Source organism: Artemia franciscana, chromosome 11, assembly GCF_032884065.1.
Source record: "Artemia franciscana chromosome 11, ASM3288406v1, whole genome shotgun sequence".
In the NCBI taxonomy this organism is placed as follows: domain Eukaryota; kingdom Metazoa; phylum Arthropoda; class Branchiopoda; order Anostraca; family Artemiidae; genus Artemia; species Artemia franciscana.
In genome coordinates, this window is record NC_088873.1 from 5,896,434 (window position 1) to 5,915,376 (window position 18,943).

At 34.5% G+C, this 18,943-nt stretch overlaps 1 protein-coding gene and 1 long non-coding RNA gene across 4 annotated transcripts in view; both read right to left on the bottom strand.

Annotated features, from left to right (window-relative positions):
• Window positions 1-18,943, bottom strand: part of LOC136032731 (uncharacterized) — a 306,662-nt gene that overhangs the window by 48,891 nt on the left and 238,828 nt on the right. The window lies entirely within an intron of this gene.
• LOC136032722 (dnaJ homolog subfamily C member 5-like) overlaps window positions 1-18,943 on the bottom strand; it is a 65,557-nt gene that overhangs the window by 3,584 nt on the left and 43,030 nt on the right. Inside the window, exons 4-6 of one of the 3 annotated variants that reach the window (XM_065713035.1) lie at window positions 14,123-14,413; window positions 7,674-7,742; window positions 417-672 (exon numbers count right to left, since the gene is read on the bottom strand). In XM_065713035.1, coding sequence (XP_065569107.1) covers window positions 417-672; window positions 7,674-7,742; window positions 14,123-14,413 — 616 coding nt within the window. The remainder of the gene's footprint in view (window positions 1-416; window positions 673-7,673; window positions 7,743-14,122; window positions 14,414-18,943) is intronic. The other 2 variants (XM_065713036.1, XM_065713037.1) reach the window with 2 other exon arrangements.

The following is an 18,943-nucleotide window of genomic DNA, read 5'->3' on the forward strand; positions in this document are numbered from 1 at the left end:
GAGAGAGAGAGAGAGAGAGAGAGAGAGAGAGAGAGAGAGAGGGGCAGATGAATGCTTAAGACTGTCTACCAAGTTAACGCTTTTACAGATCATAAAAGGCTGGAGAGAGAGGGGGGGGGGGAGGAAGAACCTGACAGACCTTTAGATCTGTCAAGAATGTTCGATCTGTCCTTAGATCTCCTTAGTTGAACTTTTAGTTTCCCGAATTTTTGAAGGAATAATGGGATAAATAGCTACCTCAAAACAGGATATCGTTTGAAACGAATTAATAATTGACTTTTTGTCTCGGACTACGACAGTATTCTATAGCAGCCTATTTTTATTTATCAGCGCAATTTAGCAGAAAATCTAGCATGAAAAAGAGAAGGCAAAGACAAAAGTGAAGGGGGCACACTTAAATATAATTGAAGTCAAACCTGTATTATAAATTGGCTGCTCACTTGTTTTTAAGGCAGTTGACTCCGAGGGAGCAGGCATTGCAAACACAGGCCGAGCATTGTCTTGACCTGGAGGAGGCATGGCATAAGCAGATTCACCTCCTGGTGCAGGCATTGCAAACGGGTTTGTTGAACTACCTGGAGCACCCGGCTTGGAATGGTTGGAGGCCGGCTGTGTGGTCACCGGAGAAGTGGCTCGACTATCGCGGTCAATTTCACTGTCACTGTACTCTTCCTGATAAATAAGGGCGTGGTTAAATATCATTTTCAACGTACACACAAAAGAATTTATTTTCTAAAGGATCAACGAGGTATAAAAACTATTTAACCATGAAAAACTCTTGAAAAAAGGGCTAAAAAAGGGCTTTGCCCCGAAGGGCAAAGCCCTTCGGGAAGAAGCATCCAGAGGAGAGTTCTCAACACCCTAATGCCAGGTAGCAAAAATAATGAACTCCATTTGTCTAAACATTCGAGGGGTTTAGAGTGGCTTAATAAATATCGTGTAGGCGCAAATACATGCCACCCCCCCCCCAGTGTTAGTTTATTTTCACTTAATTTTCCACACGGAAAATGTCAGCAGACGTCTCCAAGCAGGAAATCCCACTTTAGCTAAGATTATAATGCTGTTTTTGCCCTTATAACTAAATCTTCTTCTAAGACTTCAGCAAAATACATACTGTATGAGTTAACCGAGTAATAAATTATTGTCCGATCTTGCATATTATATAGCTGAGTTCATTGGAGTAAAGCGGCATCTTTTTTTCTTCAAGGTGGAGGATCGAATCTAAATTCTGATCTTTGATTAAGACATACAAATAACTTGCACTACATCATAATCCACATTATTTTAATAACGACTAATAATTCTTTAAAAAATCCAACAGATTAAAAATCGATTGACCCAACAAGCGAAGCTAGATATCTAAAATATTTGAGCACTTGTGTTTTCATTTACCCGGACCAAACAAAGCTTATAGCTACTACTACAAGGTTTGTAAACAAGTGATATTCCTGATTCTCTGTTTTCGGCCACGATTGCGACCGAGTTTAAACATTGGACGTGCTTACAAAATTTCGATGCAACATTAAAAAAAAAAAAAAAAAAAAACTGAGATTATCGCATCTAGCTCTATGACTATCTACCTTGGTTCTACTGCCCTAGGAATGACGCATGGACGGATAATAGATAGACATATCTATTAACAAATGAACTAACTTCATTTTTATACAATCCTAATAAGGGGGAATTAATGCCAGGTTTGGTTCTCACTCAATTGGACTGTCTGTCTTAGCTTTTTCTACATTTAGCCATGGCTTGATGCCCACAGCTATTCAATACTACAAGGTTTGTAATCAAGTGATATTCCTGATTCTCTGTCTCCGTTCGCGAGTGCGACCGAGTTTTAGCATTGGACGTGCTTAAAAAATTTCGATGCAACATTTTAATAATAATAATAATAATAGAAAAAAAAAGATTGTGGCATCTATACCTGCCTTACCATCTGTTCCACTAATCCATTTATTCACATCTTAAAAAATATACTTCATGTTGTAAACTTGATGATTTTAAAATGAAAATGTTACTCTTTGGTTTATTCCATAAAAAAGGTTATAAGCTAGAAACTAAAAACGCTTTTATTGTAACCAATATTGTCACCTAACCCGATGTCCGGACAACAGATATTACATGCATATATACATTTTTAGTTATTTTTTTTTAAAAGACTTCCTAAAAATAAGTATTGTTTTGGAAACAAGAAAGAATATTTGACACATTTCCTAAAATATTTACTGATACTTTCATCACTATTAAGTTATATACGTTGTTTAAGTATACAGAGACTACAAAACAATGGCAATGACTATTTTGAACAATAACCTCTTCAAATAAAAGACGAAATAACAGTCCAATTCTTTCTTCTTAACTTAAATAATATAGTATATAATTAATAACAGTCTCGCACCCCATCAAAAAGAGGAAACTTAGGTGAGAACTAGCCACCCAGTTGTTACGTGACAATTCTGTTAAATTGAGTTATTTCCCGACCAGTTTCCCAATTGCCTAAACAAATTTAAAAATAAAAGAAAAACACATTCGATGCTTTCACGGCCCCTATAACCCATCAGTAACAGCTGATTAGTTGTATGAATTTTCAAGAACTAGATTCATTACCCATAGTTAGCATATATGCTTAATTTTGTTAGATTTTAGAGCTTTCATTTTCATTTCTATTAATTCAGAGGGAGAATCCGAGGAAAACTATACTGATGATGATAATAATAACTAGGTTAAACTAGGTTAAATTATGTAAGTTAAGAAGAAAGAATTAGACTGTTATTTCCTCTTTTATTTGAAGAGGCTATTATTTAAAAATGTCCTTGCTATTGTTTTGTAGTCTCAATATACAACTTAAACAACCTATATAACTTAAAAATGATACAACTTAAACAACATATATAACTTAAAAATAATACAACTTAAACAACGTATATAATATGTTCTATAATAACGTATATAATACAAAGTACGAAGGACTTTGTAATATCAGTTGCTAGTAAAACTGTAACTCTTTCTTTTCTGTGTTTGCCACCGTGACTTTTTTCAACAGTGTAAAAATATTTTTTGGGTAATAGTCATTCAAAATATTGTTTAGCCAGACCTTTCACTCGTCAAAATCATTACTGTCCACAGATACACTGTCACCACAAAGTTCCTTAAATGCAATAGTGTGTCTCTTCTCAAAATCCTCGGCCCAGCCATTACTGGCCTTAAAAATATCATGTCCTTGAGATTCGGCGTGTTCAGCCTTTTTTCCGATGATCCGGCCCCAGGAGGAATGTTCTTTCCCTACATTATTTGAACAAACAAATACAACGTAGAGACAATAGGGAAAATTTCAAGACAGTGGAAATTATTTCTGTAGATATTTCGGCCCTATGTCCAAGGGCCGTCTTCAGCACAATACAAGAATAAGAGAGAAACTATATATATATCCCCACAATTTGATGTAAGTTCTTTTATATATATATATATATAGTTTCTCTCTTATTCTTGTATTGTGCTGAAGACGGCCCTTGGACATAGGGCCGAAATATCTACAGAAATAATTTCCACTGTCTTGAAATTTTCCCTATTGTCTCTACGTTGTATTTGTTTGTTATGGAAAGGCAGTGTGGTCTTCGTCGCTATTATTTGAACAGTTTGATCATACACTCTTCGGCATCAGGAAATTCATTTCTGAATTTACATTTCTTTTCCTTTTACATTTTATTCTCTTCCATTTACATTTAATACTACCATCATTGACTCCCTTTTCGATTTCTGTCTCCTTTTTTTGAATAGTTGACAGTGTACATGGGATGTTGTATATAACAGCTATGTCTTTCTTCTTAAACATAGTTAAACATAGCTTATTGTTGATTAAAAGAAGTCCTGGAAACTATCAATGGCTAATTAATGTACAAATAATAAATAATAAAGATAAATAATGTATAAAACCAAAAACATGATGATGCAACTATGCAGGGACAAATATAGCTTTAACGAAACATAAAACATAAAGAAGCATGCTAACCATGACAAATATATCAGGCAATTTTAATGCTTAAGTCAACACAGCAAAGAGACTGTAAATAAAATGAGTAAATAACAAATTAAGCCAAACTCAGATAAAAACACTGAACATTATACTTGACCGTCTACTGACAACTTATAATAATAGTTGAGGTTATTATAAAAGATTATTATATAAAATAAGGGGCTATTATAAATAATGAAGGTTATAATAATAAAAGGTACAGATAAAAATTATAATAAAAAATATGTATCATTTATACATGGTAGGGAAAAAACCTTGTGGCGCTTTTAGACTAATATAATTGACAATAATATATTTATAATAAAATATAAATAAACATGTATATAAAATATAAATGCGCACCCCGATTTATTCAAAGCTTCCCCCTTTACGCCTTCTCATAAAGTTCTAATTTCCTTTAAATCTTTCCCCATGACCTTTTTCCACCCCATTCCAGGGAAACCCTATTTTCGCTTGACCCCATATGGATACCTGAAAAAACACTTTTAGTAAACTGTTATTCCTTCTCCGTAAAACGTTTCCTAGCCATCTCAACATATCTTTCATTAGAAAGTGAGATAGAACTAGAAAGTTAAAGTGGGATAAAAACTCCAAGAAAGTGGGGTAGAACCACATTTTTATACAGCTTGTTGTTTTGCACAGGGTCAGTCAAACAGGGACCTTGAACCATCCATATACAATTCCTCTGGATATTATTTAACAAATTGTCCTGTGTGTAGTATTCATTTGAAAGTTTGTTTGTCTTTGGGGGTCAACAAGTGGTTAATACACAAATTCAGATGGGCAAAATACACAAATTCAGATGGGCAAAAAGCATCACCAACTTTGACTAATTAGTTTTTATTATACATTTTCACAGTTCAACGTGGCAACACTGAAGACAATGAGCTATACCAGCAACGAGCTTCACAATTTTGGAACACCCAAAAGATATATCTTAGAAAATCACAGTTTTTAGGAAGAAATAGACCAAGGATGGACCTAGAGAGCACAAAATGTTTTCACTTTGATGTCACTGGTACATAAAGACCAATTTACTTTATTTAAGTATTTTTCAAATGAGTTGTTTTAACCTAGAAAGTTATATTAATGTTTACAAATAGCGCAGTTACACAAATCAGAAAGGAAAATATTTCCCCATGGAACTCCTTACCAAGGTGCATTTTATGACTGTTGACGCTGGTACACGTGTTTTTAGAAATATAATGTTAGGGGGTGACGGCTTTGGCCTCTAAGTGCTGACATATGAACTTCCGTAAGTTTTACGTTGGGAATTAGGTTCGATGGTGAGGAAGTCATGTGTACATAAGAAGAAGTGATTCTAGGCGTCGATAATATCAGACTAATAGACAGATGTTTATTCCGTATAACTGTAGGTCTCAAAACTACCACCCCAAAATCAAAATGTCTTTCCATCTCAGAGAGAAGGAACTTTTAAAAATAGAGATTATCAAGGGAGGCAACTAGGAAGCGAAAGTAAATAAGGATGATAAGTTATTTAGGTGGTGGTGAAAGCAAAACATGCAGGGGATTGGAAGGACTGGGAGGGATGCTTCAAATATCTAAGTTTTCCTCCACAAGCTTTATCACTAATGTACTTTGCCCATTTGGTCACAGGCACCTAAGAATAGGTGGGGCTAAATAGGAGTTCGCCTAGTTAAACCTGCCAGAAAATGGCCTTTTGAACTTAAATAAGCTTCAATATTGCCCTAATAAAAAAAATTTGTCAAGACAAAACGCTGATAAAAAAAGAAAACTTATCTCTTCTGACACATTTAGCATTTGTTCCCTGTTTTTGGTCCTTAGAATCACCGGCCCCCCCCCCCACCCTACTCCAGTAAAATATCTGATACAAAAGATCTTTTATACAGGATTTTAACAATACATTTTTTTTTACAATTTCACGAATCTTAATTAAAATTGTGCTTCAGCAAATTTTTTTGAAAAAAATAATATTGCTCAAGAAAAAGAATATAAAGCTGACATAACTATCTTTCAGTTTTTAAAATTTACGTTATTGATTTAAAACTTTATGTTTATTTTTATGATTGCTTGAGTGCAAACAATGAATGTTTTATTACATTTTAACGTGCTTCTCATCACCAGATACATCAATGTTACCCAATTTCACCAGTCCCTTGCCTAGTCTAATGTCTTTGTTTTGTCAACAGATGGGATAATACTAAGTTTTGGTTGCAAATGGACGCGTACCATTGGACAAAGCTGCATATTTTCAGGTAGGCACAGCCAGTTGAGTGTGAACCAGTTGAATATCAGCCTTTTTTTTTTGATCACCTTGACAAACAGTGACAAGAGGGAAAAGCTCCTCTAGAAGGAGGTTAGCGTATGACCTTCTTTTGATGCCAAATCGAATCTTGCCTTCAAAAGTAGCAATTTAAAGATATTGTAATACCCAGCCCTATATGCGTTATTCTGCATTCTCTTCAGCAATGCCAGGTGAATTTTGGGACACAGAGACAACACAAAGTGAATAACCATATTTGAGAATAGGTATCATGTAGGTTGTTGATTGAGGAATTGTCAAGGCTTTGGAGTGGGGAGCTATTCCTAATTCAACTGAGTTGACAAGTACTTGTCCTCTATACTGTTTGGTGGCTCGATTGGAATCAAATTATTTGGGTTCTTTCTCGTCTCATGGGATTAATTGTCCAAACCGGTACTTGTCAGTGCTATGATCAACCCCGTATGCTCTATTTTGGATCGACTGAAGTTGTGCCACGTGAGCTTCGGGTGTTCTTATATGGAGCGGTCAGTCATATTTGGCAATATATCTTATATGCAAGGGTTATTGAGCAGAATAGAAGAAGCCTTTTGAGGTGAAGGATCGCTTCAAGCTTTCTAGTGCAGGGGGCTTAGATCTGATAAAGGTTGAAATTTCAACGAAAGACTATCTAAGAAATGACTTAAGAAAAATGAGTTCATCAGCTCTTTTGATCCTTATAATTTTTATTTTTACGGAATGAATATGTATTTTCAGAATAACGTTATGTATCATGAGTTTTAAGTCAATATGTTGTTAATATTTATTTTATAGCCGTTTTAGTAGGAATAGGGTAATAATTTTCTGCTTAAAAACATTGAGATATTTTAAAAATCAAAATTTTTTTTTAGATAGTCACGTCACAACAAGCCAAAATCACGATATTTATACATCTCATATATATAAGCTAAATAAAAATTTACTTCTTATTGAAAAATTGAGTTTTTTTCGGAGGTTGCTTATTGATAATAACTGTTCCAAGTTTTTTTTAAGTGTTTTAAAAATATATTTTTAAGCGTTATTAATAGATATTTTAAGCTTGTTAACGAGTTTTAACTAAATTATTTTATTAGTGTCTTTTTTGGAAGTTTTTTTTTGGTAATTACAATTCATTTTTTTCAATTGAAATTTATAAGTGTTATTAAGTGAGATATTGTCTATCCAACCATCCATTTAAACCACCAAGCCAAATATCTACCTGGGCCACAAATTACCGAAAAAAGTTTATCGAAAATCTTTGTACAAAAAACGTTTCATCGGGTAGAATTAAAATCCTCAAAATCTAAAAAAGAATAGTAGTTTCGAAGGTATTAAAGAAAATCCCTGAAACTGAGAAAGAAAATGAAATAGAGGTACCTTCCTGTTGGAAGATGTTGGTTGGTTCGTAATGGAAGGTTCGCCATTAGTGCTTTCTGCTTGATTTCTCTAAAACACAAAAATAAAAACAAATGGGTAACTAAGATTACAACTACTGTGAAGGAAAACAAAAAGTGCAAATTAAAAACACAAAGAAGCAACACCAAAAGCTAAATTGAGGTAAAAAAATCAATGTAGTAATTACTACGACTTTGGAATTTTCAGGGAAAACAGGTCGTAGCATATGTTGATGATGGTGTTGATTTTTTTTTATCTTTGTAAGTTAAATCGTACAGAGGTCAGTTCAAATAAGTCCACAAAAAAAACAGTGGAGAGAATTAAAAAGAAGCTTAATTTATGATTTTTGATTTTAATACACCAAATATAAAGTGTAAATTTTTTCCAGAATCTCTAGATTCGTGATTCCTGGCATGGGGCACAGGCCCCACCGATGGGGCAAGGCAATATTTTGGTGGGTCATGGACAGGGCGTGCACTCTTCGACTGACTATACTTTTGAAGCTTAATTTTGAACAAAAAAACATTTTCATGTGAATGACATCAAATTCGTATCAAACAGTTCGTGGTGACAAACTGTAAGTAAGGAGCGACCCGGCTCAATAGTATCCGAAACTCTAAAAAAATGGAATTTTGATATTAATAGATACATCAAAAGGATTGAATTTTTATTTAGATTTTTAAATATACATAAGTTTAGTCCTACTCATCAAAAACGAGCCTGAGAACATTTGCTTTATTTTCGAAAAAAGGGAGAACCACACCCTAAAAATCATAGAATCTTAATGAAAATCAAACCATCAGATTCAGCGTATGAGAGAACCTTACTGTAGAGGTTTCACACTCCTATCTGCAAAAATGTAGAATTTTGTATTTTTTGCCAGAAAGAAGATCACAGATGCGTGTTTAAGTGACCAAAAAACTGAATTCAGGGATCATTCTTAAAGAATTGGAACAAAATTCGAACTTTGGCGTAAAGAGCGAGGGGGCGAACCCTCTCATATACGCAATAGTTTCTGCTCGTTTTAAGTTGTAATGTTGCTCATTGCTTTCAGTTGAAAAAAAAATTGTTTTTTTTTAAATACATTTAAAGAGCAAAAAAGATACATGATAGCATTGTAAAGACATTATGCATTGTATAAAAGGTCTTTAATATTTTTCATTAGTATAAAACATGCCTAGAGGCATATTTTAAGCTTATGGCCTTTTAAGCTTCCTTCAGCCGAATACACGCAAAAGTTTGAATACCAAAATTCAAATATCACAAGGGGGCATCAGCATTTTAGAAATGCCTAGGCGGGACATGGCCCAAAATCTGTCGGGAAACACTGCTCTAAATGTTTCCTTATGCGTTTCGGGACGTATCCAGTTCTTAAGTTCATTTCAGGACTGATTAAAACGGGGTTCTCAAAAAATTATTTAATTTTTGATAACAATAGAGCTTTTTTGCCATTTTGATATTTATTTCCTTTTTTTGTTTTAATTAATATAAAAAATCATTGTTCCCTGGCCAATTTTTTTTTGTCACTTGACTGGGTTAGACCAAATTGGCTTCCAAAAAACCAATATTTAGCGTTTAATAAAAAAAAAACTTTTCTTGTTATTTTTTGACATTATTCTAAACATGTAATAATTTTTATGATTTTTCGTGTAAACATAAATTATTTTTTAATCCCAAGAATTTTTAGTAAAAACACCGTTTAGGTCATTTTTTTTTATACATATCATTGTTCGGTAATATTATTTTTCCAACCTTTGGAATCATTTTTAGAGATTATCCCTCTGCCAGTATAATGTTGAGAACCAATAAGGGGCTCGAACACTAAAGTCTCAAGAAATGTAAAGCTGTTTGGGTCAGATTGGCTTCTCAAAAGATCAGTTCAAATCTCCCTAATCACAAAAAAATAACCCCAGCTTTGATTAAAAATGACGACAACCGCTTCTCTCTTGTAAAAGAAGGGTATCTGAATTCAGGCTTTGCCTAATTAACATTTGTTAAATTAAATACTTAACATTATTAAATTCATTAATATTAATATTAATATAATGCATTAATTAATAGTACTTATAAATTAGTATTATTTCTTATTGTATAATATTAATAAAAATAAGTTAATAATAATTACAAGTTAATAAACTAATAAGACTATGATTCTTAAAGCAAATTAACATTTTTGACGAGAATTTTAGCCCCAAACCGAATAAATCTGAAAACAATAAAAAAAGAAAAAACATATTACAAAATATCCAATTCCCTTTATTTAAAATTTATGTAGCATTTTAAGGTGGTTTCCATCCTAAAATTTTTAGGTTAATTTTAAGGTTAATTCCCATTCCCCTAAAATGGAGATATACCTTTCTGAAGTCTTATTCTGATGTAACTATCTACAAAAACTAGTCCCGTATTCAAAATAGTCAAAGATAAAAGTGGAAGCGAATGAAAAGACACTTTCACTTCCCTCTAGAATCACAAGAATTACTACATTGGAATTTTAACCTTTTTTTAGAACACAGCCAAAAAACACAGTTCTAACAGTACATGCTTAAAGGGTGTCAAAGAAGAGCTTAAAAAAAAACGAAAAAAAAAAAAAAAAAATCAAAACAAACACCATTACAAGTTTTGTTTGCGTCTTCTCCTGTAAACAAATTTCATTTTAGATCTATTAAAAAGCAACATATAACTATTTCTACTGTATATAGATTTGAGTTCAGACTTCTATATAGCAGATGTTATACTTAGAACCATTATAGGTGAATTTTCCTTTTTTTTTAATCCATCACAGTTGGAATGGGGTAATACAACTAACAGCAGGGGCGTAATCTGCTAAGGGGCAGGGGGGGGGGGCAATGAACTTCCAAGACCTCGGTTTGCCCCCCCCCCCCAGAACGGATCCCCCCAGGCTAAAATTTAGTTTTTCAAAAATCTTGTCAAAACTAACATACGCCTGAATAATTCAAGGGTCAACAGAAACATTTCAGTTTTCGTTAGAATATATTTACTTCTATAGTGCTACAAAATATTGAAAAAATTGGTTCCAGCTTTGCCCCCCCCCTTCCTCCCCAAGATTTTTACGAAATTACGTCATGGAATAACAGTATATCAATCCTACGTAGCATCTGGGAGTATTTACTGGGGGAGGGGGGCGACCTGGTTTAAAACATGATTTTTAAAAGATAAACAGTCATAAACATCCCTAATATTAAGCTTAACTTTTTTTTATTTATAATCTGAAAAAACTATATATGCGTCATATAAACTTCCAGATTTTTGCTACTGTTCTTTAACAGTAGCAGTTTCTCGTAGCATAATCTAGTTTTTCTAAGTTTCTTTTTTACCCCCCCCCCCCGCCTTCTCATTTGGAATACCACGATTGTGATCTACGCAAAAAAATGCATAGTACTGCGATATTCAGGAAAATTTTAATTTTTTTTTCTGTTTGAATTTAACTTTTACAAAGCCTTATCCTCCCACCTCTTATTGGTGTAAAAAAGAAATGGATAGTGTAAAATAAATAATTACTTACAATTCATTGCGTGCATTGGATATTGGAGGCACAACCCCCAAATATACAGAAGAAAGTTCATCTCACTTTCTTGGCCATGACTTTGACTTTTCCCACAACTATTCCCTTTTTTTAAAATTCAAAAATCAACGGATCTCGGTTGATTTAAAAAAAACCAAAATTAAAAAAAAAATGAATTTAAAAAAAAGGGGAATAGTTGTGGGAAAAGTCAAAGTCATGGCAAAGAAAGTGAGATGAACTTTCTTCTGTATATTTGGGGGTTGTGCCTCCAATATCCAATGCACGCAACGAATTGTAAGTAATACATTGTAAGTAATATTAGTTCTTTAAAGCATGTACCACATGATGATTCAGTCATAATAGTATAACCCAAAAAATTGAATTTAGATATATTACCATCGAAGACCAAAATACAACACATAGCAAATTTTACCCCTTTAAACACCTTCTTGTCAAAAGAACCCATGTCAATTGAATGACACATGCTACTAAGCTCTAATTCCGGGAATAACGGAAAGAATCTATCCCTATAAAGCCTTTGAAAGTGTAACTGTAAGAGAATGTATTTTTTGCGGGCATGCTTCCTTTTAGCCAGCACTGGTCCACTACCTACCACCAGAACACTATATATTTCTTATCATTTTTTAGCAACACCCAATTTTCAGCAGTTTTTAGGGGCCCTAATAGGACGTTCCCTGACGGCAGCTACTTTGGAACAATTAAGAACTAGATGGCGATACTATTTATATTAAGATAATAAATTTTAAAAGCCCTAGTGAGTGAACTTGACAGCAGTATATACTTCTTGAATGTTAATAAATTATAAGAGTACCTTTATTTTAAGCCAAAAAGATGTTTTAACCTCCTGTTGGCTGGCACATTACGTGATCTATTGGAGCAATTCTATTTTTTTTTTTTGGATTTATTTTCACCAAAAAAGGTAAGCACAAAGTACTTCTCACTCAAATTAATTAGCTGCAATCAAATAGCGTCACAATTAAAATGTAATTAATATAATTAGCGATAGTACAGTCCTACCAAAAGATTTAATCGAAAGGCGATAAAAACCGAGATTCCAGAGCCTGAGCAAGGCACATGCTGCGAGGCACTGGATCCAGAACTTTTTAAGGCATAATACCACCTTTACTGAAGACATGCACAGTGTCATAAGCCATTCCTCCTCATACGAAAACACTACTACTAAAAACTTGCAGCAGTACCAAGGCACCTGAGGCCAACACAACTACGCACGCTCCCAAAGCCTCCCTTTTTACCCTCTCTCAGGATGTTCCCATTTCCCTTAAATCTTTCTTTATAACATCCTCCCACCCCATTTGGGGACAACCTGCTTATCGTTTGACCCTAGACGGTTGGCCGACAAAAACAATCTTTGGCAATTTGTCATCCTTCATCGGCAGAACAAGCCCTAGCCATCTTATCGCTTCTTTCATTATAGTTCTAAAAACCAGGATTGAAACAAATTTTTCGTACAACTTACTATTGGAGAGATGGTAAATCAGTCGGGTACCCAAAGCAATCCGTAAGCAATTTCTCTGGAAAACATATAGCAAATCTTCCTCCGTTTCCCGCAACATTTTTCAAGTGTCAAAAAAACAAAACAAAAAAACCTGGACCTTGGCTATTCTACTTTTAACATCTTCACTGCGCCCAGAGTCTTTACTAATAATACTAACTAGGGAAGTGAAGCTGTCCACTTGATCGATCTTCATTTTACCCATCATCACCACTTCACCTTCACTTATCCCTAGTCTTAGCGATTTAGTCTTCTTGCCAGTAATTTTAGAATCTATTCTTGCATTTTGAACTCGCAAAACCTCTAAAATTTTATTCATTTTGATAACACTTTCATCTACGATGCTTAAATCATCAGCATAATCTTAGTCCAGGAAAGTTTTTTCCTCCCCATTCGATTCCGCGTTCTTTTATTACCTTCGCTGTTTCTTAGTACAAAATCCATTAGAATGTACCATATAAAGGGGGATAACACAGCCTACTTACTCGCTACTAACCTCATTTCCTACCTTAACCGCAGCAATGTTATTGTTATAACATATGACTAATCACTTTAATGTATTTATCTAGAATATCATACAATGATAGGACATTCGCTAAAGGGCTTCTATCAGCTGAATCGAACACTTGTTCATAATGTATAAAACTGAGAACTAAAGGCATTGGATGACTCAGGCACTTCTCAATTATTAATCTAAGAGTGAAATTTGGTCGACATATCCTCTACCCTTCCTAAAAATCAACTGTTCTTCGCTTAAAACTTTGTCTACAGCATCTCTAAGTCCAAAGAGCATTATCATACAAAGTAATTTGCTTCCTACAGAAACCAGGCCAATGCCTCAACAATTATCACACTCATTCCTGTCACCTTTCTAAAGGAGGGATTTAAGTAATTTATCTAAGTCACTACTATCTCCATCAGTTGGTACGACAGGGACATATACTACTATGACTGATGTACTTTTTAGTCATAAAATGAGTGATTATTATTCTTGTATTAACACATTCACAACCTAATATGATCTGAAAATATTACCTGTATTCAAACCTTGACTTGACTCATTATAGTTGACAAATTAAAGCGCAAACTTTAGGCATATTTAGAGTTATATCACTCTCAAATAGTTGTGCGCATGAAAAGTAGTGCGCAAGCGTCAACAATCATGTATGCTATTAAATAGAAAAGTTGACTTTCTGAGTTGTGTTTCCTTCAAAATCATACGCGATCCGTTTAGTCAGGGGCATCGTTAGGGGAGGATTGCCCCCCCAATAATGTGGAGAAAATAACATGTATCCCATGCCCCTTGACTATCCGGATTTGGACCCCTCTTTTCCCCTGCGTTTAGTTCAAACTCAAAGGAAAAAAGAAGAATACCCTCAAGTTGTGATAGTCTCCACTTTCTTCAGGAACTCGTGGCTTGAACTTTCCAAAGCAGAAATTACAACAGCATCCGAAACAGAATCCACAGCAGCAACAGCAACCGGTGATCAAAAAGCAAAAGAGTAGCATACACTTCCCTTTGGGGGACTGAACAAGGAAATACGTGCTAACATTCTCTTCGCCAAACTGTTCAGCGATGAACAAGCCCAGTGATCCATAGTTGTCATATATGTTTCGTTTGGTAGTATCACTCAGAATAGAATGGGCACGATTGATTTCTTTGAACTAGAAGAAGAAGAATATAGAAAATTTAAAAAAAAAAAATTAGAGAAACACTAATATCCTGAAAAAAACGAAAAAGCAAAACTATCAAACGTAGATAATTTGCCCTCAGGGATCGTGCTTCTTTCAGCACATCGCAACTGACCAGGGGCGTCGTCTGGGGAATGAGACTTAGAGAAAAAATCACCATATAGCCCACGCCAAATGACTATCCGGATATGGATCCCTCTCCCTCCATTAAAAATGCTGGAGCTACGCCTCTGCAAGTGACAAGCTGTTTTTAAAAATCGAACGAAATATTTAACCTCCGGGTAAATTTTGGGAGATCGACTAAGAATTGTTACCCAGATGATTAAAACTTTTAATTTGCTATTGTAACATTTTTCGATCGTTTGAGTGACTAGCTAGATTTCCATAGAAATTCCCAACAAAAACTCGAACATATGTCAAAATCATATGCAGTCCTCTGTACGTAAGATCACCATAATATTCTTGATGGCATAGGGAAAGCAAATTCTCAGGCGAGCATAATAATTAGTATGGAATACCCGACAAGGATTATGTAATGAATATATAATTAGTAATCGCATATAAATACCCATAAATGAAGAAGTTTTAGTTACACCACAGCATAATATGATTGTTCAACAATGTTCGGATTAAAAAAAAAAGAAAAAAAAAGAAAGAAAAATATAGTAACCGCTGGAAAACTGCACACCCTTTCCAAAGATGGACAGGCAGGGTTGCCATCCTTAGTGATTTATCACTCTTTCTAGTGATTTTTTTTGTTGCCTAAACAAAAGTACAACAGTTGAAAATAGGGATGAAACCTTTTAAGTTATCTACGTTGCCTAAAATAAAAAAGAAATCACTAAATCAGCATATTGATCACAAGGTTATTGAAGAAAATCACCAAATCAATCCCAAAATAAAAAAACATTGTGATTTGTTTTTTTATCGGGTGGCAACCCTGTGGACAGGGGAGTAAGATTCTAAAAAGATTTGTTTTTGGTAGCAACATTGCATCTCACTGGGAAAAATTTATGCAACCATTGACCACAACTATTCAACAAACCACTTTTCCACAAGGCATTTTCTTTAAAATAAGTTACGGATTTTAGATATTATAGAATAAATTATTAATTTTTTTATGTATTATTTCATTATTTCCACACCTACACTTTAAAATCTAAAATAGGACTTCACACTCTCACTAAGAACTGTCTCGCAAGAAAACTCCTACACAAACACTGATAAGCATTAATTTTAATTTATGTCTTGAATAATACAACTATGTTACTAGGAAATTATTTAAGATTAATCGCCAATTTTGGATAATTTTAAAGAGACTGGTAATTTCTTATGCATTTATCCACGACAATAGTTTAAAATATGCAAGGATTGACCCCCCTCCCTAAGGACCATCTAAAGGCTATTCTAAGGCTACAATGAGAGAAAGGCTAAGATGGCTTCGGCTCGTTCTGCGAATGAAGGATGACAGATAGCCGAACATTGTCCTTTTTGACCAACCATCAAGGGCTAAACGGAAATAAGACCGTCCACGGTTGGGATGGGGGATGTCATATAAAAATTAAGAGAAATGGGAACTTCTTGGGAGGGAGTGAAGAGAGAGTCTTTGAATAGATTGGGATGGAGGAGGAGCGTGCGTGGCTGTGCTGGCCTCAGGCGGTTTGGCACTGCGGTGAGTTGTTAGTAGTAGTAGTTAGTAGATCTTTAACAACATTACATTTTAGCAGGAAATTAATTTGAATAAACGACGGTTAATTTGTAAAAATTACTAGACTGGCACTATTTTTTATTCATGTAACTGATCTTCAGCATATACTGACTTCTTCAAGTCATAACTTCTATGTATTCTCATAATGATATTTTGAAATTTACATTTAGTCTTCAACTCCTGACCATAGATTGTTTTACTAGAAAACGTCTGTAACCGTCGATGGACATTTACATTTATTTCATAGCTAACTTTTTTTTAATGGTTTAAGTGACTGTCGGTGTACATGTCAAATCAGTGAAATTGTCTATTTTCAAACAAATAATTTTCAGCAGTTACTAACTTTTACGAGGTGTTATAAATACTTGCCCCAAAACTTTTTCACCTAAAAATGACATTTTGGCTAGGTGTACGGACCGAGGATGATTTAGAACCACACCTGGATGATTGAATTTCTCTCGACTCAGAGTGGAGCTTTCAATCTCTTGAAACAAGTCTACACATCATTCTTGAACAAACCTACGATTTGATGGGCGCAAATCGTTTAGTCATTAGCGTAGGCAAATTACAGATACAATAATTTATAACAAATGGGAGATCAGAATTCCCGTGAGCTGCTGGCGCTATTTCTTCAATACTACCATTAAAGTCTTTCAAAGGTATTTGAAGAAGACAAAAAAGATTATTTAGGCATGCTTCTCTGTTACTACCACTGATTGTTACATGTCTGATACCTGTTTACCTGCTTGCTGCTTATCATGCTTACCAGTTTACCATACCTGGTAGCTGTTTACCTACTTGTTGTTTATCATGCCTGGTAGCTGTTTACCTGCTTGCACATCGCAAAGCTTTTTCTGTATCATCTTATATCTGTGACAAATTATGCTAAAATATAAAATGGCAAAGAGAGGAAGAAAACGAGGACAATAAATTATTTATTGTGTCAAAAATTATTGACAAATTATGCATTTTATTTTCTCCCACGTTGTTTGCTGGCTCTTGAGATGATCAGTACTAAAACCTCAAATGAACTAACCAGGAGACCAGAAAAAGGATAATTCAAATAATAGAAGCTATAATTAACAAAGACCTTTCGTTAAAGCACCATACAACAAGTGTTGAAATGAAGATGTCAAGGAACCTTCCTTCTATTATTACTGTGGGCGGACTCACAGAATTGTTTCTACGCTCGGGCCACAAAGACCCAATGCGTCAGGACCTTAAAAAAACAATAGCTGTTGGGTAGATGACCACCCTTTGGTAAAGTGTCTGAGACAGGGCTCGTATATTTCCTACCCCTTTTGTAGAAAAGCTTTCTTTCGCAGTGTTAACGGGTCTACCACTTTTTCCCCAAGCGAAAATACCACGCACCAGCTTCGGACCAGCTTGGGCAGAGAAAACTTGTCCCTCAAAAGAGAAGGGAGTCATCCAGCACTCACCAACCATCAGTGGCAAGCGGCACTCTATCTTCAGATCTCTTGTGCCAAGGTCAGCACCTAAAATGCCCATGAGAATTGACCACTTTGGGCATGATTTTGGATCCAATTGTAAGCTTCAGTTCATCTAGTCGCAACAGGGCATGCCATAAACTAGGCAATGACTGTAGTAGTAGGCCCTTACTTGTTCCTACAGCTCTCAGGGTCACCACGAGAAGGTTATCACTACTAGCCCCTTCAAAGAACCCAGCAATCTCTGCAAAGCTCACTAATTCATAAGAAAAACACTGACCCAAATTTAAAGCGCAAATATTAAGCTTCATCTTCAATGTATTGCCAATCAGTTTGTCAGTCTTTTTTCAAGTCAAATTTGTAGAAGTTAAACTCACTACATAAAAAAGGACTCAAAGATTTAGGTTTGACACAAAAAAGTTTATTAATTTCATCACGTTACAGACCATTTTTATTTTAAAATATTATACAGACCTACTATTATCGTGATTGAAAAGAGTATTACCCCTAACATCAGCAATTCAGTTTGAACAAACAATATCATCACACAACACACGACAGGTTTTTGTTAATTATAGCTTCTAGTTATTTGAATTATCCTGTTTCTGGTCTCCTGGTTAGTCCATTTGAGGTTTTCTTTCCACCCGGCAACAAACAGTTACGTCAGATTGCTATCCAAAAACTATGTATACAAGGGTATGGGACACACTTCTAAAACATCTGTGATCATTTAGACCTCTTTGCTCCTTCACATCTAAAAGTCATATCTAAAAGACATCATTAATATTGTTCCATTTATTTAGTATAATTTTTAGAAAATATTGACATTTTTAATTAATAAATTTTCAATTTTACACTTCTTGGGACATAGGTGGAGATGTTGCGATAAACCTACCTATTTCATTACATAAACTTAGATATTTATTCAATTATAAAACTGAATAAAGAAAACAGAAGGTAAAGTTACATTTATAGTAGTTAATAAGTTCACAACTTTATTCATCACCATAAAAAAAAAATTAATAAAAAAAATTAAACAGCACTCTCGCGCTAGAGAAAACCGATGAGGTTTTGCGGTCACGCGAAAGTCCACGTAACTACTAACCTATTTACTCTACTACTTACTTAAACTTCAACTATTTGAATAAAACTGTTATAAATATAAGTTTTTTAACGTTCGCCTGTATGCATCTGCATCTAACGTTCATAATAATATACATCTTAACGTTCACCAATGCACAAAGAAATACGTGAACTCTATTACCCCTTTTAATTAGATCCTACATTGAACATGAAATAGTGCAAAGAATACATAGTCGAGATTCAAATTAAGTACTTTCTTACGTT